Raw genomic sequence first — 27,096 nt, 5'->3', positions numbered from 1 at the left:
AGGGCTCAATCCGACGGGCGGGATAAACGGTTTTCTTTCAAATTCTATCTGCACGCAATTGGATAGTGCTACAACCAATCAGGGGTGCGTTTCCCGTACAACTATGTAGTTCATTGCTTCACTACCATAGTACGATTCATGGTTAGAGAAATCAACTAGCTAGTCCCGTCTGTTTCCCGAAACCGTTTGTCGCAAAGTATCGTTCAACCACGTTGGTTTCGCACGGAGTAATGACTACTTTTAATGAAACTGTTTGAGGTCCAATTAACGCTATAATGTGTATATATAAATTACAGACATGTCATCTGAAGACTATTTCTAATTGTTCTAAGTTGTTTTGCTTTATTACCAAACTCAATATTTGGCTCGTTCATACATAGTAGAGCACGTTCGCATATGCGCACTCGGTAGTTCAAATCTTTTGAAAAGCTAAAAGACGTAAATTACATTTGTATGTATTCTAAATAAACGGCACCGGTTGTACTGAATGTCAGCTTGCTTATTTTGCTCAAGATAAGGATTTATTACGTCCAAATGTGCTGCAATATAGAAACTATGCCTCTAACCACAGGTCGAGAGCTGTCGTTCAAATCTCACAACTTTGCGATGCTGTTTGCGAATGTTCATTGGAACGATTGTTTCGGGAAACACCGACTCGTTGAACTATGCTGATAATGACGGAACTTGCGACCATAGTTGGCTAACGATGCTTTCGGGAAACGCATCCTAGAGCAACGAAGAAGGTGACGACTGTGTTTTTACACCAGCGGAGCAAGTTGATATATTAAATTTTTTTCGTATCCAGTCGGCAAAACTCCGAACATATCTTTTTTTTTTTTTTTTTTTTTTTTTTACGACTCAAGTGCCGTTCTTTGTCCTGGTTTCAAAGAAAAGCTTAAGTTCAAATCATCCAGAGTCGCGATCAAAGCCGAATCGAAAGACAGCTGTTCGCCAACACCAGCCATTCTTTGTTTTCAAGTAGCAGTGAACCGTCGCAACTCTGTCGCCATTATGTTAAGCCCGCCCGCCGACTCTATACACGATGTGATTGGCCTGACCAGAGTTTGGTTTTTCCTGCTAAAACGTCTATGGAAAGTTGCTCGACCACACTGGCTGCGAATTAATTTTTGCTGCCGCTAGGGTGCGTATAGATTTCTAGGCTAGGTGAATGTTGAATCACTGTGTAGTGATGTAAAAAAGCATATTTTCATACATTAATTGCGTGATTAGAATGTCAGGAATGCATGTTTGAATAGTGAGTAAACAGTTGCCATTGAAAGTGGTAATGATATTTGTATCACCGAGAACAACTTGAAGGCAAAGTCTCAGCCAGAATTGATTGCTGTCCTTTTCAACATATTCTGCTAGAACAGTGGGAGAGTAATGCTCTTCGGTAAACATCTAATTGAAGCACATCAACTCTAATGTTGTCTGTAGCTATATGAGGGGAATAGTGAGGGAGTGCAATGTTCAGTGAGGGTGAGCAATGTTCAGGAGAGAGAACTACTTTAATATGACCTGATTCTTCAGATTGAACAGACAGGGGAATGAGGTGATACACCCAAGAGAAACCAGGGATGTCATATTTTGAAGAATGTGGTTACCTCCGTTTGGCCGGCAGACAGCAGACTATCCTGTTTCTGGAGGATTTTATTCATACGGTCAAAGAAATCTCCGTTTCCCCTGGCAACCCTGGAAATAGAGACGGATCAGCTCAGTTGCGAAACATTTCACCTTTGTTTACATTTAATTACAGTGTGGCTTCAAAAAAAGAGTTTCCTTTCCAGCCGAGGATGGGACGTTTTTTTTCCTGGTTCTGCTTCACTGTAATCAGTATCATATATATGCTGAAATGTCACCTGGACCTCTGGAGTGCTGCTCGTTCACACTAATAAGATCAGATGAGCAACACTGAGAAATCTTTGACAGGCATCGAGCAAATGCTTGTTTTGGATTTGACATGCAATTACTTGAACATAGATAAATGGAGAAGTGGTAAAAAAACTGTCAAATTGTCAAATTTAGGCTGAAACTAAGAGCGATGCTGGCATAAGACAGGATGAGGAGAAATTAGTATGAAGCTTTCACTTTCAGACAATGATCATGGTTTCAGGAGAAGTTAAACTTCTCTGTCGCGAACACTAATGTGAACAATAATACTTATTAGAAGTTGCTATATCCTGAATACCACAAATAATGACTTGGTGAAACTCGAAAAATTTGAATATTGTGCATTTATTTCAGTAATTCAACTTGAAATGTGAAACTAATATATTATATAGACTCAAAGTGAGATATTTCAAGCCTTTGACAGCTTATGAAAACCCCAAATTCAAAATTAGAATATTGTGAAAAGGTTTTCATAGCTGTAAACCATAATCATCAAAATAATCATCAAAATTTTTACAAATAAAGGCTTGAAATATCTCACTTTGCAAATGAGTCTATATAATATATGTTTATTTTTTTTTAAGTTTAAGTTGAATAACTTAAATTAATGAACTTTTGCACAATATTCAAATTTTTCGAGTTTTACCTGTAATAACAACAATGAATAATAATTCAACCACATAATAATATAGTTATAAAAATAAGCACATGGAATAAGTAACGGTAAAGTGGTGTGATTCGTGTCATTTCAAGCGATTTCAAGTTCTGGTATCTCAATTTATTGGGCATCCCAGAAATTCAAAATTATCATTTTCATGCAACGTTTCATGGAGATCGGACCATGGCGCTATAACCGTCAAAAAGGTTTCATTGTTATTAGGTGTTCAAGCAAAAAACTATGGTAAATCATGCTAGATTCATGGTAAATCATACTGGAACATGGTAAATAATGGTAATGGTAATAATGGTTCATGGTAATAATGAAAATCACACTGAAATGTGGTATATCATGGTAAATCATGCTAAAACATGGTCTATTCCATCTATGTTCTCAGTGGTTAAATGCTTGCTACATAAAACTTAATGTCTTGAGATGCTTTTGTGCCTTAAAGGCCTGAACTGTTTGAACACCGCTAAATGCTGCTTGCAGCTTTAATTTTAACTTAATTTTACATACAGGTTGTAATAAAAAGGGGAATAAATAATTGTATGAAATCCACAGGGAATCTTTGCAATATACAATTACATAGAAAAATAGGCATTTCAACTTCCTGTTTAAGCTCCGCCCACATCCTGTTCTGTCTGAATGCAGAGAAAGATTATTTTACCATTGCAATAGATCAACGCACTCATAGCTAGTTACATCAATGAATTTATATGACATTCTCATGTTTTCATTCAATATGTTTAGGGGTGGACCTTCATGTTAACTTTTAAAACTAGACTAAAGATGCATTTATTTAGCCAGGCATTCATATATATATATATATATATATATATATTTTTTTTTTTTATCTTACAGTTACTGTAAATTTGGCCTCTAGTTCATAAACGCCAGAGGAGAACTGGTCCCCGACTGAGCCTGGGTTCTCCCAAGGTTTTTTTTCCCCCATTGGGTCATTTCATCGGGTCACTTGATGGAGTTTTTCGGTTCCTTGCCACTATTGCCTTTGGCTTGCTCAGTTGGGGATATTCAAATTAAATGACCCATCATACCATTGATCTGCTCTACCAAACTTTTCCAGTAATAAACAAACACTGTTAAGTTGTTTTGATTGATACTGTGAAGCAGCTTTGATTCAATCTGTATTGTGTAAGTTTTTGTACAAATTCATACGAAATTGCTACGAATTGTTTCCTCATGAGATCAGGTTGCAAAAGACACTTGCAAAAATAATGTATTTTCTGCCCACCCCTAATTGCTTTACCTTTGTTGGTTTGTCCTCACCAGGCAACTTAACCTAGATCAAATAGCTTCTTCAGATACATTTCTCTGATGAACATTGCTTTGATGCTCCACATGTCAACTAGTACTAAACCATACTCATCCTTTAGCGTCACATAGAACGCTATATGACAAAACGGCGCTATACTATGCACATGGCACCCTTTATCGTTAATATTCACGCGAACCCAAGGCGTCATAAATCCTTTAGCGTAATATGAGACTACCCTACCCCACACCTAAACCTAACCATCACATCGCGTGTTATATTAACGATAACGGGTGCCATGTGCGTAGTATAGCGCCGTTTTGTCATATAGCGTTCTATATGACGCTAAAGGATGTGAATGCGTTGCACCACTCCAGTGAATAATGGAAATGAATGCCGGTCTTTTCAGCGAGGCAGGTAATCCGTTACTGTACACATCTTAAAGAAGGGGATCAGAAACCAGATGTGTCTCAGCCAAGCAAAACAAACAAACATGCTGGGAAACACTGACAGCGGATTTCAGAACTTGTTGTGGACCTTGTTGATCGAGTTTATCAACAGAACGCCTGCGCTCACTGGGGATTGAGGTGACAGGCCTCCCCATCCCTCTGACAAGCCAGAAAATCAACAGCTTGAAACACGTCCCTGGGAAATGGCCTCCATGGAGATAAGAAGATGATGGACATTTTCCGCCCTCATTAGAGTCGCTGCCACATGCACTGCTTAAACATCATCAATGCAACAAGTATACAATCATGTCTTGCCGCTTCTGATCAAGACTCTTACACCCTGTCCAACTTCATTTATATTATCAGGAGGCGATACGGAGGGGGGGTGCAACCCCCACGAAGCGGAGTGAACTCTTGGACCCCTGCCACTTGCTAATTTTCCAGCCCTGGTCGTCATGGTGATGATAGCCGTTCAATGCGGAATTGGTTGGCAGAGCGCGGTACCTAGGGAATATCGTCCATCTCTCCTGCTTTGCCCTGCCTGACTTCAGGAGTGTAGAGGAATGAGCGGGGAACACATTAGTATGGCCATGCAGCTGTCAGACAGAACAGACCCCCTCGGTGAGCTCCAGCCCTCCCGTCTCTCATTATTTATCCAGTCCACAGCACTCCAGACCATTTCTTTATCAACAGCATCACAGCAGGTGAGCATTAGATACCTGCACCCCTAGATATGGGGTCCTGGGATTCCCTCAGGAGATGAATTAGGGATGACAGATTGAGTCTGCATACATCCATATAAATGCGCACTAAATGAGGCCGCACATTAAATCATTGTCTGATATATCTAGGGCTGTCTAGACCGTTTTGTTCTTACTCGTGAGAAATGAAAAAAAAAAATCGCAAATGAGATTTAGAGATTAGAGTTTTAATCTCTCAGTTGTTCCTCATAGGCGGCAGTGAGTTAAAAGAAAAAGTGCAAAGGTGCTGCACGAGAGCAATTTTAGTCATTTTGTTAACTTCCATAATTTTGTTAATTACAAGAATGCACCCTTTCACATCAACATGTCGGCAAACCACAAGGTGTCAAGGTTTGGCTGGTTAGCATGGACCCGATTGGCCAGTCACATTATATTTTTTGTTTTAATCACACCCATTCATAAGCATGCAAATGCCCGAAACCACAAATGCAAGCTCATGTGAATTTTGCTGCAATCAAGTTTATTTACCAGTGCTCATTCTTTAGGAGGCTCTCAAAAATGTGAAATAAGCTTATATTTTTCCCTGTTCTTATGCTGACATCACAACAACAAGTGCGTTTCGAATCCAGCTGGATGTAACCAATCTCTGAGATTTGCCGCTTGCAAATTTAGCGCTTTGAACCCTGGCTAACATGCTACGGGTGTCCCACTGATGGTGCCGCGAGCTCATGCAGCACTGCCAAAAGCAATCCGTGCAGGAAAGTACTGTTAGAAAAGCGATTTCAATCGGCATACAGTAACTAGGGGTGGTGATGGCGCAGTGGAAAAGACACATGACTTTGGTGTGAGAGACCCAGGTTCGAATCCTCTGTGAGACACCAATGTTTCCCTGAGCAAGACACTCAAGACACCCAACCCCGACCTCTGACATACAGTATATAGCAATTGTAAGTCACTTTGGATAAAAGTGTCAGCTAAATGAATAAATGTAACTAGTAACCATCATACAGTACCTCCCCCAATGTATTTTGGAAAAAAAAAAAAAAAAACATTTCTTGTTTTCAGAGCACATTTAAAGGAGTAGTTCACTTTTGAAAAAACTTTTGCTGATAATTTACTCACCCCCATGTCATCCAAGATGTCCATGTCTTTCTTTCCTCAGTCGAAAAGAAATTTAGGTTTTTGATGAAAACATTTCCAGGATTTTTCTCCTTATAATGGACTTCAACAGGAACCGGATGGTTCAAGGTCCAAAAGACAGTTAATAACTGTTTCAGATGCAGCTTCAAATGTCTTTAAACGATATCAGACGATGAATAAGGGTCTTATCATGCGAAACTATCGGTTATTTCGAAACTTATAACTTTTCTAAGGACAAATGCTAGCCTTGCTCTATTCTGTGAGGTGCGTTTGCAACGTCACGTATTACGTAATTACGTTCAAAAGGTCACAGGCGACGTAGCCGAAAGTACAGTCAGTTTACAAGTTGAACGCATAGGTTGAACGTGCAAACTAACTCAAACGCCATTTACGAAAAAAGGAATTAAAAGAAAAAACAACGATGTCGGACGATTTTGATTCTGTACTTCCGGCTACGTCGCCCGTGACCTTTTGAACGTAATTACGTATTACGTGACGTTACAAACGCGCCTCAGAGAATATAGCAAGGCTAGCATTTGTCCTTAGAAAAGTTAAATTTTTGGAATAAGTTTTGAAATAACCGATCGTTTCGCATGATACGACCCTTATTCATCGTCTGATGTCGTTTAAAGACATTTGAAGCTGCATCTGAAACTGTTATTAACACTATCTTTTGGACCTTGAACCATCCGGTTCCCATTGAAGTCCATTATATGGAGAAAAATCCTGGAATGTTTTCATCAAAAACCTAAATTTCTTTTCGACTGAGGAAAGAAAGACATGGACATCTTGGATGACATGGGGGTGAGTAAATTATCAGCAAAAGTTTTTTCAAAAGTGAACTAATCCTTTAAGTTTCTCAGATTTCTCTCCTGGGAAAAGACCTTAGTCATCTCCTCTAGAGCTTCAGAAGAGATCTCCAAAATGTAAAAACTGTGCCAAGATATCAAAGTTTTCCATCAAAAGCCAGAGATTCTGATATAAACTCTTAAAGACCCCCTGTGGTGAAAATAAAGTTTTTAATGTGTTTTTATGTCAATGTGGTGTTTTTAATATTTGCAAATTCATAAGCCAACGTCATTGCTGAGTATTTTCTCCTTAAAACAGTGAACCAAAGACAAAAACGCAGTTTGAAATAGTTGGTGTTTTTTTACATCACAAACTACCTTGTAACCAATCAGGCCAATGTGCCGACGAGCTTTAGTATATCATCATTACTATGCCGCGAAGCAGGGGAGTCTCAAGAGAAGCCAGGTTATACTGGTATATTTTTCTATAGATGTGAAAAATTGCGTGCATTTAGCAATATAGCAGATGAATTATGTATATGATGTATATTACGATTATATGATAAACTTTCTCCACTGATGTTCACTGAGTATGAAGGATACTGATTTTTAGAAGGCAGCTGTCTGACTCTGACGAATGGGAACATGGTTTGTGTACATTAGCAACACATTATTAGCTAGTTTGGCTCAAGCAAAAGGCAAATCATATTAATTACCATAATGTGTCTGACGTTGTACAGAGCGATACATAAAACGAATTACCACATTCTGATATATCGACTTGAATTCATTTCACAGCTATATGTAACATAGGCCAACTAGTTAGTAAGAGCTGTGTGGGTAAACCTTACTCCCCTGGCCTCAAGAGGTGCAATTGTGACTGATGGTAGAACCAGAGAGGTTACATTGGTGCCGTGACCCGGATGGGGGGTGAGTGTACTGGTGGCAAGCTAGTAAGAGCTGAGTGGGAAAACCTCACTTTCCTGACCGTTGGTTAGATGACGTTATTGGATCCTAACCCTACCCCAGACCTAAACCTACCCCGTCACCTAACTGACGTTAAAGGTAAAGCGTCAGTTGTATGACGTCTCAGGATCGTCATGTAACTGACGTTAAAGGGTACCCTAAAACGGCGGATGTTGACGTATGGTCAAAAGACGTCCCAAGACGTCAGTTATACGACGTCTTGGGATGAGACTGTGTTAGTCATCCGGGAGCAGTTAATCAATATGCGGGAGACTGTAAATAAAGGGGTATTATTTTTTGACAAAGTGTGTGTGGTTTCGTTTTCTTAAGTATTGTTTCAAGAACTGTTTAGGCACCGGAACCATTTTAAAAATACAGAGTAAGTACTGGTATCGGATAAAACCCAACCGATACCCAACCCTAGTCAACAACCTCATTTGTTACTATTTGTATTTTTCCTGAGGAATTTTAAGAGAAACATCTGAGAACCGTTTTGGTCAATAACCAATAAACTTGCAGCTTAAAAGTCATGAATACTTTTGTGTCTGTGCCTAGTTTTACAACTCCAATCAAAGCTTTTAAACCTTCCTGTTGTTATTACTTGAAAAGTGATTGCTTGAAAAGTGATTGCATGGGAGGCATGGATTATTACAACTTCTGTGATTTATACGAATGCAAGTGACACACACACACACACACAAATAGGCACACAGCTTATTTGGCTGTCCACATTCATGTTGCTAGGAAACAGAGTTTTCCATGAAGCTTTTTATTATTTTAGCGATATTGTTTATTTTCATTATTCAGACTTCAATGGTTGTATCGGTTGAGCATAAAAAAGAGTAAAATATTTACTGACATATCACATATGAATGTAGAAGCTTCCCGTTGACTCACATATGAGACAAAAAAATAAATAATACAGCTCGGCACTTATGAATCAGATGAATGCCCAGCTAAATGAAATGTTAAGTATGCAATAATCATTCTTTGGTTAGGGAGACATTTAGAGACAAATCATTTTGCAGAGTTCATGCAGAAAAATAAAAGTAATGCTCACCCACACAACAGGAAAAAAAATTCTGGATGGAGCTCATTACCTCTGATTCCATCCGGGCCCTTCAGGTCATACTGCATGTGATTGCACTAATTTCTAATGCTGCCACCAATCAGCCGTATTCCTCGTATTTTTCACAGTGTACTGAGGACGCATCATAATACAAGATCTTTTTCTTAACCAGGTCATTTAGATGTCTGTCACAACTATATGAAAGTTACACACTGAGGATCCTGCTGATGTGTTTCTCACAACCAAGTGATTTCTGTATAAGTAAACAACAAACATTCTCATTCTTATGGATGATTGAGAATGAAGAATATTTAATCTATAATTTAACATTGTTGTTTATTTTTTGTAGTTTGTCACGTTCCAGACTGTCATTTCTCAATTTATTTGAGCAAACACAAAGGACATAGTGTACTTAGAAGCATATGTAACACAGAAAAATATGTATCAAAAGGTTGTCAAGGAGAAACCCCCCACCTCTTCTTCCTTTTAAAGTGATGACAAATTGCCTCTGTGTTTTAGTGTGAGCGGGAGTCAGCTTGACAATGCAAAATAAAATTCGCTGTAATAATCAGCTCACATTAGTGTGCATGATTAGATCCTACCAAGACAAAAAAGCTATTACAAACTGTCTGATATAACCAATATAACCACATTTTATTCAACCCCATTTGTATTAAGCAGCCATTTTGTTTTTCTGGTTTTGCTAATACCAGCATTATCTAAAAATTAAGCCGAACTATTTATTTATTTATTTATTTATTTATTTATTTATTTTATAATTTCTATGATGGTGATGACATACCATCTCTTTTACTGATTTGATTTTATAATCTGTGTGGATTAATTTACTAATATCCATAGGATATTGGTTGTTATTAGTACTTATATAACACATATTAATGCCTTATTCTGCATGACCATATTCTAAATCTCTTAATCATACCCAATACCCAAACTTAACAACTACCTTACTAACTATTAATTGGGAGTTTATTAAGGCAAAAATCATAGTTACTGGTTAGTTAATATTGAGAACCATTATCTAAAGTGTGGCCATAATGACAAAAGGTAACAAAACATCTCTGAAGCCTTATAAAAGAGGTGTCACTTTTCAAGTAAGTAATGATATAGCAATATAAAAGATCTCTCAAGAATCTGTGCCTGACATTCAGATCTCATTCCTCGTAATCGCTTTTCAAACGTTTCCACGGACCTGTAGATCTTAAACCGGCTGTAATCAGGGTCACCAGTGATGTGAATAAGGAAGGGACGCTCTGCACAGCTTTGGATCATTTGCATAATATTAATGAGTGAGTATCTGGGTTACAGGTATTACTTCTTTTTGTCCCTAATGAAGGAGACAAACAGCTTCCTGAAAGCCTAATGATGGCAGTCATACAGCCAGAGGCAAATCACTACACACTACGCAGTCTCATTGGATGCTTAATGAATAGGTAACAATGGATGGACTGTGTTTATTGATTACTGCTAGTTACATCTGGCCAGCAATGACAGAAATCACCCGTGCATATGGTATAAATAACATAAGCGAAGAAGAAGGGTACATCAAATGAAGCGCAAAACAATAATTTGGTTCAGTCCTGCACGTAACAGGTGTTTTTTCCCCTCCTAGACAGAAGTCATTAAAAATAAAGCAGCTCATATTTTAGGAGCAGCTGTGATAAATAGACATGTTTGGTTGCTATAGAAACCTCGAGGTTCATATGCCCATCATTACGTTCGGCTTTGAAATCAGTCGAAAAGGAAATAAAAACAAGACAGGCCGAGAGGACGGATGAAAAACAATCGACTTTGTTAACATAGAGCAGTGAACCCATTCACCACATACATGTCTTTGGACATCACTTTGATCATATAGTGGTGAGTGGTCATGTGACCCAAGAAGTCACATGCATGCTCAAAGTGACGTCTTTATGGGTGTTTAGAGCAGTAAACATGTCCAGATAGGGGAGAAAACCACCTTCTATTCTTGTAGCAATGGTGGGGAAGTGCTGGAATACATTTTAGTCGTTTCTCATTTATAGCTTCTGGTTTCTTTGCCTTTTCCTAAAGATCAAACTGACTTTATCGTTCTTTTTTAACCACAGAGACCAAACCACTTTTATCTTTGCTGCCTGGAAATTGGCCTGAATGGAAAAGAAAAGGCCTTGTGATACCGCTTTGAGACAGAAAGGTAATTGTTGCATGATCCGCACAAAGACCTTCTTGTACTGAATCGTTAACACCGATAAAATTGAAATGTGATAGAGCAAGGTGTCGAGATTGAGTCATTCTAAAAGCCTGAATATATAAACGTAGTAGGCATTCAAGAGCTAACTGAGTCACTGGCCTCTTCATGGACATGGATCCCACCATCTGTTAAGATCTGGGGAAGTTAAAAGATCAATACAAAACTCGAAACATTCAGAACGTTGAAGCGATAGCCTCCATTTGTTTGCTGTATCACTCTGAAAAAATAATGTTGTTAAAGCAACCAATGACCATGAAATTGAACTTTACGGGTGCGATTTCTTTCCCATATTTTTGGAGACCGGTTGGGATAGGACATATTGAAGTGCTCTTCCTTTTCAACTTGCCTTTAATTCACAATCCACACTTGACGGGCAAATCATGGATGAAAACCACAACGACATTTTCAAAATGAATAAACTACAGCCACTTCCTCAGTAATTAATTGGTGGTTGGGAAAGGAAATTAATCAACAAACCATGATCTGCTGCTGCTTCTAGTTAAAGGCAGATAGTAAATGTGATTATAATATGTGCACACTACTGTTCAAAAGTCTGGGGTAAGTTCATTATTCTTTATGAAGATGTATATATCGCTGGAACCATGTATTGTAAAAAGCTCTAAAAATTGGGTCGAACTTTGGGTCAAATATGGACAAACTCAGCCATTGGGTTACATTTTTAAATTACAATTTTAACCCAGCGTTTGGGTTTGTCCATATTTGACCCAAAAATGGGTTAAAACAACCCAGCATTATTTAGAGTGTCATACTGTCACAGCCCTTCGTCTGCACCATCCTGTCTGCGTCTCCAGCACTACACTTCCCATGATCCTCTTGTCTGCACACCTGAACTCACTCCCTCATCAGCCTCCCGTTCAGCGTCCTGTTCATCTGTTTCACCTGTCTTCACTTCATTATGTTTGATTCTTCAGTGTATTTAGTTCCCTCTGTTTTAGTCTGTCTTTGTCGGTCGATGTTGAATGTTACCCTGCGTGTACGTGAAACTTGTCTTCAGTCCTGTATTTGGAATAAATATTATTGTTATTTGTATCCTGACTCCTCGTCCTCTTCAGCCTGCACCCACGCCCGTGACAGATCGACCGACCAACATCAAAGAAGTTTCAGCATGGGTATTCTCCTCACCCCAGCTCAAACGCTGTTCAACGTGTTCCAAGATGGACACCCTATTGAGGAGTACGTCGCCAGTTTCCTGGAACTCTCTGCTGGGGTAAGCTGGTCAGATGATGTCTTAAAAACTGTCTTTTGGCTGGGTTTGGATAATCATCTGTACCAGCAAGCCCCAGCAGCTGCGTTTCCAGGAACCCTCTCCTGGTACCTGGACCATGTGTTGTGGTTGAGTGGGTCAGCCTTCACCGTTGGTGAGGCTGAAGATAACAGCACCACTCAACCACACACACACACCATCTTCACCCCACCAGCCCTCAACGCCTTCCTGGTTCCGTCCAGCCCCGTCCAGCCAGAGCCCGAGACCGTCCAGCCAGAGCCCGAGACCGTCCAGCCAGAGCCCGAGACCGTCCAGCCAGAGCCCGAGACCGTCCAGCCAGAGCCCGAGACCGTCCAGCCAGAGCCCGAGACCGTCCAGCCAGAGCCCGAGACCATCCAGCCAGAGCCCGAGACCGTCCAGCCAGAGCGCGAGACCGTCCAGCCAGAGCCCGAGACCATGGTCCCTCCCAGCCTCCCTCTCCCACCTCCTCCTAACCATCACTTTTGGACTGTTCATCCACCACTGCTGGTCATCCCCTCTGCTCACTCAAGCCCCTTCAGTAAGGCCGAGTTCAGTTCTACACTTCTGTCCTCAGAGCCCACACCTTCATCTCACCCTGTCAGCCCTCCGCCTTCACCTAGACCCACCACTCCCTCATCGCCTCCGCAGTCCGTCTGCCCGGAAGCTCCGCTGGGCTCGAGCGCCACGCCAGGTCGGCCCTCGTTGCTCGGCGCCCAGTACCAGCCACGGACTTCCGGGATTCGGGCTGCACCCTCACCCTGCACCCCTTCGGCATCCCTGGACTCCTCCCTTCCTCTGGTCTCCCCGTCGGCCTCCCTCGCCTCATCGTCACTCCGGTCACCCGTCCCCGCGTCGCCTCTTCGGTCCCATGGCTCTACTAAGTGGCTTCAGCGTGCCAGGACTTCGCTGGCGCCATGGTTCTTAGGCCTTTCAGTTCCGCCGTGGCCGCCTGAAGGGTCGTGGCCGCCTGAAGGGTCCTCGCCGCCGTGGCCGCCTGAAGGGTCTTCGCCGCCGTGGCCGTCTGAAGGGTCTTCGCCTCCGTGGCCGCCTAAAGGGTCCTCACCGCCATGGCCGCCCGAAGGGACCTCACCACCATGGACGCCCTGGCCACGCCCTCATCCTGCTCCGCCCTGGCCTCGCCCGCATCCTGCTCCGCCCTGGCCACGCCCTCAGCCTGCTCCGCCCTGGCCACGCCCTCAGCCTGCTCCGCCCTGGCCACGCCCTCATCCTGCTCCGCCCTGGCCTCGCCCGCATCCTGCTCCGCCCTGGTCTCGCCCTCAGCCTGCTCCGCCCTGGCCACGCCCTCAGCCTGCTCCGCCCTGGCCACGCCCTCAGCCTGCTCCGCCCTGGCCACGCCCCGCCCAGCCCCCAGTTCGTCCCCCCTCCTTCCTCTGTTATGCGGCGTGAGGTCACGCCTCCCGGGAGGGGGGAGTTCTGTCACAGCCCTTCGTCTGCACCATCCTGTCTGCGTCTCCAGCACTACACTTCCCATGATCCTCTTGTCTGCACACCTGAACTCACTCCCTCATCAGCCTCCCGTTCAGCGTCCTGTTCATCTGTTTCACCTGTCTTCACCTCATTATGTTTGATTCTTCAGTGTATTTAGTTCCCTCTGTTTTAGTCTGTCTTTGTCGGTCGATGTTGAATGTTACCCTGCGTGTACGTGAAACTTGTCTTCAGTCCTGTATTTGGAATAAATATTATTGTTATTTGTATCCTGACTCCTCGTCCTCTTCAGCCTGCACCCACGCCCGTGACACATACATACAAAAAACAGATTGACTTGATTTCATGGTTATTTCTCTTCTTTAGAATATTCAAAGTCGGCATAAATTCAAATTTGACATATCTTCTTTTTATATGTAATATTGTAGTGCTTATTATAAATGATGTATCTGTGCACTTAATTATTTTTTTTTAAATTCATGTACCCTTATAATCTTAAATCAAATACATTACAGTTCCCTCCCCCATCAAAACGACCTCTCTTCTATTTCGGTCACGTGGAATGGCGAAAGGGTGTGGCCAGATCCGATGAGGGTGCGTCAATCGGTGAACTGCCTCTCAGAGAATCGCATTCAAATCTGCCTCCATTTTGTTTGCAACGCCCAACCTCCAACAATCCAATCAATTCCCGAAGGACGAAATCAAGCCCTGCCCTAAATTTTTTTCTAATTTCAGAAGCCATTTCACTCGGATATACGTCATAACAAGGAAAAATTACAATCTCAACTTCGACTTTAAAGCAGTGTTTTTCAATCATTGGCTGTATTCCACTTCACTTTTAAACATTCTAAAGTAAATTATAATAAAAATGTTTGTTAAGCAGTGTCAGGTTTTAAAAGCCTTTGAGTTTTTTAACGGCTTTTAAGAATGTGCTCTCATGGTACAGACTAACCTGTGTACGACGGTGCCAGAGCGGCGTGCGAGTGTCGGGGGACTCCCTCCAGCGCTGGTGCTGGCCGGTGGCTCCCTCCTGGTCCTCAGGGACTGGCTCCTCTGCACCTGCCTGAGCACACTGCTCTTCAGATCCAGCAGTGTCGACATGCTTGTTCACTGTCTGCAAAAAAATACCACACACTGCATCAGCTACGCCGTAGGAGAGGAGGAAAGGTGATAGAATGAGGGGACGTGTGGGGCCATTATCAGAGAGCACTTCTCATAAAGGCGGGAGCGGGCGAAAAACAATTAACCCAGCGCCCACCTCTCAGGCCGACCATTGGCTATGCTCGCAACAGGCACGATGAGTAATTACAGGCATCATCCCCCCTTCTCGTAATCCAGTTATAAACACGCTTTGCATAGGGCACATGCGGCTGCTGTCCAGTGTTAATTGACGTACGTGTCAGGCGCATTTGTCTTCAGCCACAGAAAGCGGTCATCTGTGTGAGAAGCGAAGCCTGCAATTACTCTCAATGTCAAGATGGAGGCAAATTTTTCACCCGTCAGCTCAGATGTGGTGCAGATGTAGATTGTGAGAGTTCGGCAGAGGCTCCTAATATGGTTACGACTGGAACCACAGGCTTAAACTCTTGGAGGCCCTTAACCTGAGGAGTCTTGAGAGGTGAGAACAGCTACTTCTGTAGTATGATTCACAAGTGAGCCACATTCAGTCACATCTTTGGGAGAAGCAACGGCTCTATTCAGAGATAGAATCAATGGGGGCGGGGGTTAGCGTAAGAGACTGACAAAATGAGTGAAGGAGAATAATTTGATTGAGATGTCACATGCAGATGTGCAAATAGTTCTTTCATCTCATGACAGTTTGCCTTTGTCAAATCTCTAAACGTTACAAGGAGGAGTTCTGATGCCCACTGTTGTATCAGTTGTTTTCTATGCAATGACTCTATGTTTACTTGGAGATCTAGCGTGTCCCTCGTGCATTCATAATACTACATTTTGGAATAGGTATATTTTTCTGAAGATTTCGCTTTTTTAAATCACCGTAGACTAGTTTGGACCAGTTTATATTGCACCCTACATGCTGGTTGTTGCATGCCTTGTACTTGTGAAGAAGATGCAACAAACTGGTAATTTATGCTGGTTACAAGTTTATCTAGTTCGGGCCATTTGTAGGGTTGTTTTGATTTGAACGCAGCTAGGATTTTCAATCCTGCTTCTGGTGGACCACCTTTCTGCAGATTAGCTGGTTCAGATGTGTTTAATTGGGGCTGGAGCTAAACTTTGTAGGATAGTGGCGCTACAGTAGCAAGATCGGACACCCGTGTCTTAAGGCGGTCATACACTGTGCGATGTCTGTGCGATTTCAGCAAGGTACCTACTCACACTGAACGAGTAAATCGCATGCGATGCAAAGCCAAAGTTCAGGATTTATGTGCTCACACTGTACGGTCCGATCGTCGAGCTGCGACTTCACTGCTCACACTATACGTGTAATATCTGCGATAACCCCCTGGATTGCGCCTATTTACGTGTATGTATCCAGAGATATTGTCAAAACAAGCATCTGCTATCAGTATCAAGATGATTTAGTATTTTCAATTTATGCATTTAATTATTATTATTATTATATTATAATTATTAGGGGAGGCCTATAGGCTAATTTTACTATTAAACTGATCCGCTATTATAATTAATTTGCCACGCAATATTTTCACAGCACATAAACGTGCTGTGAGGATAATAAAATATTAATCTTACTCCTCATTAAAAATTGTCTGAAACATTTAGGTCGATTACAATGAATTATATACATGTAAAATAACTATTAACAGTCTAATATGTCCGAACATTGCCATTATTAATCATCAATGAAAATTAAAAACAGGTTTATTTCAAAAACATTGTTTGACAAAATAATAAAAGAGGTGTTACATATCAGGTGGCTTGAAGACGGTGGGTAATATTATCCATTTTGCAACACGAACTGGAGGTAAGCAACAATAATTTGTAGCTCGTTTTTATTTTAATTTTATTTTTGCTGCAGATGAAATGGTTAAACTTCTGTTTTCGCGCAGGTGCAGTGAGGGAAAAAACACTGAGTTTAGGGCAATCGGTTCGTAGCTTTGCTTCAACTGTGCGATATAGTCACGAGGAGCGACCAAAATTTCTGACATGCCAGAAATTCATCCGACCATCCGATTGTCGATCGTGAGAGGTTAATCGCCTCTCGTTTCTCCCTGTACACTGCACGAACACTGCACGACAAACGACGCACGACAAAGCTGAAAATCGGTCCGACACGAAAATGAGTCGCACGAGTCAGAATTCGGCTCAAAATCGGACGAAAATCGCACAGTGTATGCCCGCCTTTAGCTAGTTTCTGAACTTAGCTGGGCGCTAAAGGATGCTGAAAACTGCAGTCACTGGCGTCAGTCGCTAGCACGCCTCTTGAGGCCACGGGAGTGAGGTTTACACATACAGCTCTAACTAGCCTATACGTCCGGTAAGGCTCCGATGTATTTCAAGTGAAATCTAAGAACGAACTGATGTGATGTCATTTCGGACAAAAAATAATAAGAAAAGTTATTTCGGGAGTTCGAAACAGCTTAAATAGCCAAAGTGAAATCTTCTAAACACCTTCATTCTACCATTGGTCCATGGGGATACGTAATTGGTAGGTGAAGGTCAGACGATGAACACACTGGAGAGCTGCTTTACAGTTGAAAATTAAGTAGTACTTCCAATGAAACAAGACACTGACACTGATTTCATGTTTAATATAAGCTGCTTGATTTGAAACTATCTATTGTATAAAGTGATAAATAAATAAGCGTGGCATTACTTTACTGCAGTGCCGTAGAGCTTGTGCAAACATCCACATTTCTATGATTTCTTATGCTGTATTAAATGACTTTTTCTGTTTTCTCATGTTTGTCGTGTGTTAATTTTGTTATTGAGATGTTCGATAACAGTATATTGCTGGTCACCCCACTAAACCTCACTCCCATCAAGGTTATGGCACCAAATGTATCCGGTCTAGACCCACTTCAAGCATGATTCGAACCGAGGTCTCCAGCGTGGGAACAAGGACGCTAAAGACGGCACCCGCTAACATCAATTGCAGGCCTCTTGAGGCCAGAGGTATGAGGTGTACATTGCTCAGCGAGCCCGTTCTCATCCCAAGGCGTCATATACTGACGCTTTTGACAATGCGTACACATCTAACGCACATGGCACCCTTTAGCGTCAATATGAGATGCAGATATATATGGGCGAGAAGGCGCCTCCTAGTGGTCTAACCATAACCCTACCCCAGACCTAAACCTACCCATAACTGAAGCGTGTTATAGACCTTATGCACTAGAGAAACGTGGGCGCCGTCATCTTTAGAATATTGTCATTGAACTTCCGGTTTTGCAGTCGCTCTGTATATTTCTATGGCAGCGCTGTCGAGGAGTAATTAGCTGGTGAAGTGGATTTACTTATTGTAGAGTTAACAAAAGTTATCATGAGCATTGTAATGTTTATCATAAGCATTGTAAAGCAGATGTCTTAACAAATGTCGACCGGGGATTTTTTTACGAGCAGTTCATTCATACCTATGCAAGATCGCTGTGAAAATACAGACCGGAAGTCAAAAGACAACGAGCGCAGAGCTGAAAAGGGGCGGGGCTACATAAGGTCTATATTGACGCTAAATGGTACCATTGCATATGCATTGTCAAAAGCGTCACTATATGACGCCCTAGGATGAGAATGCATTGGCACAGCTCAAACTGGACTGCATCTGTTACATGAACACAACAAACCCATGCATAAAACATGCAGCTCGCTGCTAGAAGACGGCTGACAAATGAAAACAATGTCTTATAAAACCAGCTTAAATTATTGAACATGATTGCAAGCCTCTGACAGGATGGAATTAGAGTATACAACTAAACAAAATGGACTGTTTCCACACACAACATGATTTTCTGTGAAATATGCAACGCATTCTCATCCTTTAGCGTCATATAGGTGACGCTATATGACAAAACGGCGCTATACTACGCACATGGCACCCGTTATCGTTAATATAACGCGCTGTGATGGGTAGGTTTAGGCGTGGGGAAGGGTAAGGTAGTCTTATATTCACGCTAAAGGATTTATGACACCTTGGGTTCGCGTGTTATATTAATGATAAAGGGTGCGATGTGTGTAGTATTTCGCCGTTTTGTGACATAGCGTCACCATGACGCTAAAGGATGAGAATGGGCTGAAATATGTTAAATTAACACAGTCTCATTCCAAAAAGTCATATAACTGACGTTTTGGGACATATTTTGACCATACGTCAACATTCGCCTTTTTAGGGCCCCCTTAAACGTCGGTAGATGGCGATCCCGGGCCGTCATACAACTGACGCTTTACCTTTAACGTCAGTTAGGTGACGGGTTAGGTTTAGGGTTAGGTTTAGGTATGGGGTAGAGTTAGGATCCCATAACCTCATCTACCGACGTTTAAGGGGGCCCTAAAAAGGCGAATATTGACGTATGGTCAAAAGACGTCCCAAAACGTCGGTTATATGACGTCTTGGGATGAGACTGGGTTGGTTAAATAGGCTCTGACTTTTGCCAACTAGCATCAACTCGTGGTATAGTGTATTCCAGCCTTTGGTCTGGGTTATGATCATGTCTGGTTACTCTCAGCTTGATTAATCCTGCAAGACACGAGGAGAGGATGCGTTTGCTTTTCACCTTCCTTTAATCTGACCAGACGTGCATTAAAACCCTCCTGTTATCCTCAAATCTGATAACACTTTTTACCCTCTGGGGTCAATTTGACCCCAGTAATTTAAACCTCCACAATATGTTTATTTTTTTTTACAAAGGTTTGTCTCAGTTAATGTATGTCTTTGTTGATTACTTAAGTAACGTTTTAAGTTGACATCCACCCACCACCCCCCTCCCCACCCCACCTAACCCCACCTAACCCCTTATACATCCAGAATACCCATTGCACGACTATGGACAAATTTACAAATCAACATAAAATCTTACTGATTTGACCTAAAATTGGAAAAGTATAAATACATCTGGGGTTTTATTTGTTTTATAATGTTTCTAAGTATAGATTTATGCAATCTATGACATTTGGAAAGAAAAACTATTTATTTTATCAAGGATAGTAACACGAATTATGTTTGGGGTCAATCTCACAAAAATTATGTTTTCTCCTCCCCCATGGCATGGGAAACATCAAATTTCTCACAAAAATGATGTTTTCCCCTCCCCAATACACAGGAAAGAATTATTAGTTATCTTGAGAATTATGTCACATGTCATGTGAACTACTAGTAGTTCTCGCAATATTACAGATATGGTTATGTTTGGTTAGAGGCCTAAAACAGAGGGACGTTTTTTGAAAATGACATTGAATATGTAAAATTACAATGAACATTATAAATTCAAATTATAACATGTTATAATGACCTCAATATAACAACCAAAACAAATGTGTGTGAAATTTTAATATTTCTTCTGTTTTATTATACAACTAAAAGAGCCTGGGGTCAAATTGACCCCAAGGAACACCGATGCTACAAAATTTGTACAGGACTTTGAAAAAAATATTAGCAGGTTAATTTTATGTTTACAGAGTTGTCCCCATTAAATTAGGAAAAGTCATTCAATTTGAAGCAAAAAAATAAAAAATAAATTATGTTTTTACAGACGTTAAACATTGAATGGGGTCAAATTGACCCCAAGGATAAGAGGAGGGAAATATCAAAAGATGAGCCAAATCAAAGCAGTCTTTCTGAATCCCTCCACAAAGCTGACTCCATCAGTCGCTGTGCTGGAATCGAGCATAATGCACATTGAAGGGCAACGCAGTGCATTCACCTGAATTCTCAGCTCTTACTGGTGGCAATTAGCACCAGGCCACCGAGCAGCTGCTTCCCAGGTGAACACATTTCAATTACGCACTCCGCCACCTGAATTGAATGTCACTCCGTCGCAGTCATCGGCTTCAATGAAAGGCGAGAACTGACATGCTACCAAACTCAAGACAACAGCTGCCAAGGGAGCGTTGCCATAGCCGAGAGCAGGAACATCGGCTCCTTCTCACCAGGTCATCCCCGCTGAGCCGCTGTCCCTCGCAAAGGCTCTTGGGCCACGTGAATGACACCACTGCTCAATAGAGACGGTAAGCCTGGCAGTCAAAGGCTTCTCGGCTGGGGACGGAGGGGTCTCTATGGTAACGGTTCAGCAAGAGGAACCGCCAATGCAGGTACACAGGATTCAACAAAAGCTGCACAAATCATCCTCTTCTTTTGCTTATATCACCTTTTGTCGGGGCATTTAAGCTAGCAACAGTGACCAAATCATCTTCTATTTCTAAACTCGCAAGTGAAAGTTAAGAGCGCCACCAGCAGATGAGCAATATTGCTGATATGCTTCTCTCCCCAGCGATTTCAATTTCTCCAATTGCTGCCAAATTGATTTATTGATTTCATAATCTTCTTTTACATAGATTCCCACTCTCGTTCATATACAAAGGCTGAACGGCTGCTTTTGCATATGGATTTCCATTCTCATTCATAGAGATGAGTTAACCTTCTGATCTTTGTCAAGCAAAATGAGGCAGGGCTGCTGTATAATGCTTTCATTCAGTCTGACACACAAGCCTATTCCTCAACCTTCATTTATTTGTGGCAAATTCTTTCTGAAAAGATATGCCATCCGAGGAAGACCTTTCAGACTACAATGAGGTTTTCCGGGTCAGTATGTGTCTGTTTTATGTGAGATGTGAGCCATATGTCACCAAATAGACCTTGTTATATGATTCTGGCTTCATCAGATCATCAGCAAATCAGGTTCTGTATTGCATTACTTTCGAGGCATTTCAACATAAATCATATGTGCTGGGAAACTCTGCATGCTCTTTGACACTATTTCCTATTTATTCTATTGCTCTCTGCCCACTAATCCAACAGGAACACGGTTTTCATAATAATTTATGATGGCAGGCCCTGTGATTGTCATCGACGCAATCACTGCTCTCTTCTCAAACAATGAATGAATAAGCACTGGATAAGCACTTAGAGTCGGCCCATAACCGTGTCTCCAGTATTTCATAAATTGAAGAAATGTCAAGTGTCCTTCTCATTATGAAGCTCTGAATGGTGGGGTAAAAGGTTACCTGTAAGGGTGTAATTTTTTTTTTCACTTCAATAATTAAATGATATACACGTATATTTAATAATATAACCCGCCTATAGCGGATAAACTAATCAAATCAAACCAGACCAACAATTCTTTCCCAAAACGTGTCATCTGTATTGGTTGTGTGGGTGTTGTCATATTTTCAACCCGCTTTTTATTGTAATGTTGAATCGTTCTCCGTGTTACAAAGAAATTAAGGGTTATTTGTAAGCAAAAGTCTGGAGGCATTCGCACTACGATTGGACATGATTGGTTTGTGCGCCTTTTTTGCACATTTGCGAATCGGTCTGAATAAACGAAATGATGGCGTTAATGGAAAGACTAATTAAAAAGTAAGTAAACAACTCGGCCACTTAGATATCATCACTTCAAAATTAAACTTGAAATGCCCTGAAAACATGATGACTGTGGGCGGTTTTAATTGAGCAATGTAATAAAACAGTTTGGGAAAATTAAAGGTACTGTGACAGACAGTGTTTATCGAGCTTCATGACTGATGAAAGTAAGTTATAAGTTGACTATTAAAAAGAACAGCTGAACATCACTTCACAAATAAAATGTATTGTTTAAATTATTACTGCCTTTAGTTATTAACTTGATGAGATTCATACTTGTTTTTAATAAATAGCACATTGATTACACAGGCCTAGTTAATGTGAATACATGTTAATACATAATAGACTTGTATTTTTGTTTTTTTTTGATGTAGTTTATTTGACCAGGAAAAACAATTGTAAAAACATTAAGTGTAATTGGGACATGAATTTACATTTGATTTATAAAAAGATAACCGTGAGTGCTGGTCATTGAAAAATAATATTATAATACTTTCCACAGAATGTCTTTTAGCATAAGCTTATTCGCATAATAAGACTTAAGCAATTTAGAAATCTACCTCTGTCTAATGTATAAGTCAAAAGGAAACCATTTCTGGTTTGATGTGAATGAATTGGTACTTACTAGTCACTACTATTGCTGGGCTGTGGGGGTCCTAAGACAAAAAAAGGTTACAGGGGAGGAACCAGGGCACATATCATTACAATCTAAAAGTCGATAAGACCAATAATCCTCCAGGGTGTGATAAAGGTGTGTGGGGCCATCAGGGGATCTATGCCAGCTTATTCCCCCCTAGGCCATTTTCACAGAGCCAATCTGCAGTGTTGATCAACGTTAACGTCAAGCATAGTATCACAGAGACGTTTCACAAGTGGGATCGATCCGACTCGAAGACCCATTGGTCCCTCTGAAATGAACCTAAATAAGAATAGCTATAGTTCTCTCTGTCCAAGATGCATTCGAGATGTTAACAGGCATTTACACTCACCATGTGATGGAACAAATCAGATAGACGTCCAGTGACAGTCGTTTACTGATGCTGAACAATGACACTTAGTGAAATATTCGCCCTGTTCCAAAACTTCATATCAACTTCAGCATCCTATAATCATCATGGCACCTCAAATGATTTAAAAAACTCTCCACGTAAGCCACGCACTCACTACAAGGCAGAAAATGTCTCCCTGCGTGCACTAAAAGACTCCTGTCATGGTGGTGTGCACACACTATACAAGTGATCGCTGACTAGGTGCGTAAATTACGAGATTGTTCTTTTTCCTGATCCTTGAATACATTTGCTTGCATACAAACGAGATGGCTGATTCTTGGCAATGTGTTAACTACAACATGCCGTCATCTCAGTAGATGAACTTCAGCGGATGGCCTGCACTACGATATGTGACTTCTTGCTGCAAACCAGTTTTTAGCAATAGGCAGCAACACAAATAGTGCTCTTTATAGGGGACTTGATGCACAGTTTGACATCGTTGCTGAGGTAACACTGCTGAAATTTTGAGTAATTATTATTATTATTATTATTATACATTTCATTTTTACTCATTTGTAATGGAACCATTTGTCCAATTGACTTAAAAATGGCATGCAGTGTCTATGTCCAAGTTGCCCACCTTTCCTATTAGGATAATTACATGTCTGGTCGTCATTGGTGGATTAAATACAAAGTTCTGTCATAAAACTCTAGATGGCGCAGCTTAATAGATCCTTAACTCCATCTGTTTGCAATCATATCATTCTCTAGTGCACAGGTGATTGGTTCCTGCTGAATCGGTAGCCAATGAACTCACTGCTCCACCTTCAAATAGTGGGTCAGCATTCGCTGTAGCAAACAGCATGCTTTCAAAAACCCTCCACCTTCCCCAGCTCCACCTGTATAGATCTGCTAGTTCACGCATTTAACATTTTTTTTGTTTTGTTTGTTTTTTAGCCAAAGGATCCACACAATATTGCTCTGAAATTTGGCCAAACTGAGGCATCTTAGGAAGCAGCTTAATTTATGATGATTTTGAAAAAAAAAAAGCTATTTAACTTTTGGACACTTTGTTATACAAAACTTAAAGGTCCCCTGACATGAAATTTTCATTTTCTGAGGTTTACATTAATATTAGTTCCCCTAGCCTGTATTTGGTCCCCTCGTGTCTAGAATTTTCAATCGGTGTAAACCGAGCTTTGGCTATTTTTCTCTTCTCTGCAGCTCAGACGCACTGATCTTGAATCTCCTCGTTATTACGTCATAACGAGGAAAGGTTACCTCCCCTTTCTCTGCTTTGCCCGCACAGAGAATTTGGCTCGCCCATGAGAAAACGACATAGGAACAGGAAGAACGAACACGCAGGCGCGATTTGAGTATTTCCTCGAGAGATATGGCTTGCAAACGAGCGAAGCATGGCAGTTGATCAGTGTACAAATGAACACAAACATTTTTTTAATTCCTTCATTCGAGCTTCTGAAGAAATAATGAGTTAATTGTGTTTTCACTGGAAATGAGCCAACACAACTTCCAAAAGTTTTGTATGGTCCAAACATTTCACCGACGACTGTTTCCTCATCTCGATGAACGCCTGAAAATAAATCGATCGAGCGACCAAGCAATAATTTCTGATGTGTAGACTAATTGTTCAAGTTCAGACAAGTAAGTTTTTTCTCTCAAAATCGTTCAATACTGTTTATGCATTAGTAAGTCAAGCCAGTGATTAAAATATCAACTTTACATAATTTCTTATTTAAATTCTGAACAAATTATAAAAAAAAGCGATCAGATCAAGCGATCAAGTTTATCTGGACAACTCGTTATGAAATCAATGACGCACACTGCACAACAAAGCTCTTACTGTATGTACATCATCGTGTTTGCATTGGTGAAAGCATTAGAGAGAGTGCCGAAACTGCGTTACAATGATGATCTTCATTCTCGTGATCGACAGACTGTCCTCTGCATGCTCAATGCTCATCACAACAAAATTTTATGTAATGGGAATAGATCTAAATACTTTAAAAACTTCTCACGATTTGGTAATCTCGATAGCTGTAATAGTAAAAACGTATAATAGCTGTCGTAAAAATATTCGAGAAAGTTTTGCATGTAATACATAGCTATTTCATATGCAAGCATGTCAGCCAATCACAGCAGTGGGCGGTTCCACTGAATCCCACAGCAGACACGCCCCTTCAAACAGAGCGTTCAAATCAGAGGTTAAAATCAGGCTTGGAAAAATGCCTACTAAATTTTGACCCAGGAAACATTATAAAATAATAAAATAACCTCATGTCAGGGGACCTTTAATTATGAACATTACACCATGATTCTACTTTTTGTTTACTGCTCTTTGCACTGAAAATAACAGAAGTAAGATGGTAAGATTTTCTAGACCAAAAAAAATAAAAAAAATAAATAAAAATCCCTCTGAAAGAGTGTTTGCCTGTTAAAGAGACAGTCCACCCAAAAATTTCAATTTCCGTCATCATTATCTCTCACCCTCATGTCATTCCAAACCCGTGTGACTCTTTCTTCAGTTGGACAAAAAACAAATCAAAAAATCTTGACCATGGCTGTTAAGATTCATGACAAAAAATTATATATTTATATTTTATACATAAACTATATTCCCAGGCTTCTGCAACCATATGATAGTTTTGTGGTTCTCTGACTTTTCAGTGAATAATGCCTTACATTTCAGTTTATTCATCACACAATGCTTTACATGGCTGATGCATTGAATGATGAGACATTGTGTAAGGAAAGAATGATGCATTGTATGGTGCATTTTGGGATCTTATAAGGAATTATATCGCCTTATTTCATCAAAATGAAGTAAAGATTCTGCAACATAGATTTGGAATGAGATGAGAGTGAGTAAATGATGACAAATTTCTTTATGGGGTGAACTATTACAACTTATAAAATTAATACAGAAATTTTCCAGTTGTCAGGTTGCATAGTCCACATCATAATATCATTGGAAATTTACCTTGTGATGCTTATTTGATGTGACAGAATAAAACAATAATATTACGGATTCATTTGAACTTTTATGGTCATGGTTTTAAGAGAGCCACTGTTAGAATAAGAGTGGAATACATTTAAGTACTCAAATCAGCAGCAAATTTCAAGCTGCCTTTTTAAATTAGGCAGAAATCTGTCGCTCAACTAAAGTGGAGCAGCTGATTATTGGGTAAAATAAAGGGTAAACGACGATGAGCCGTCATGATTTTGGAGACTGATGAAAAATGGATGGACATTTGCAAGCCAACAGCCCTAATAAAACACAATTTAACTTCAAAATCAAAGGCCCTCTTAAACTCCAAAACAGCATCTGACAGCGGCACATTAAAATACAGTCGATGACTCGCTGCAAGAAAAGTAAAACAATTCCTCTTGTCTTTCTCTGGCTATACTGAGATGTTCACGGCAGCTCACAGAAAGACAGATGAGAGAATGGAGAGCTGTCTTTCACCTGTGGCAAAAGCTCTGCTCGCACGTCTGCTCAAGCCCCCATTAAGACCAGCACAGATTTAAACTGTCAATCAGAGACCAAAGGGGAAGTCTGCAGAGCTTTCACATTAAATTACACTGGGACAAGCTCATGTGCGAGCGAATGCTTCTCTATGGAATAAGAAAGACGTAATTTCCATCTTGAAACTTCAATCTTGTATATGATATTTCTGAATTCTCAGCAATTTTTTAAGAGATGAATACAAGA

The 27,096-nt window shown here is 40.8% G+C and overlaps 1 protein-coding gene across 2 annotated transcripts in view; it reads right to left on the bottom strand.

Moving 5' to 3' along the window:
- baiap3 (BAI1 associated protein 3) overlaps window positions 1–27,096 on the bottom strand; it is a 66,892-nt gene that overhangs the window by 38,429 nt on the left and 1,367 nt on the right. For both annotated transcript variants that reach the window (XM_039687858.2, XM_089128754.1), the window contains exons 2-3: window positions 14,833–14,994; window positions 1,605–1,692 (exon numbers count right to left, since the gene is read on the bottom strand). In XM_039687858.2, coding sequence (XP_039543792.2) covers window positions 1,605–1,692; window positions 14,833–14,981 — 237 coding nt within the window. In that variant the 5' untranslated portion in view covers window positions 14,982–14,994. The remainder of the gene's footprint in view (window positions 1–1,604; window positions 1,693–14,832; window positions 14,995–27,096) is intronic.

The sequence above is a fragment of the Pimephales promelas genome, chromosome 3 (genome assembly GCF_988280905.1).
Source record: "Pimephales promelas chromosome 3, fPimPro1.hap1.1, whole genome shotgun sequence".
In the NCBI taxonomy this organism is placed as follows: Eukaryota; Metazoa; Chordata; class Actinopteri; order Cypriniformes; family Leuciscidae; genus Pimephales; species Pimephales promelas.
The sequence above is the reverse complement of the archived record's forward strand: the minus strand, read 5'-3'. Positions and strand labels throughout refer to the sequence as shown.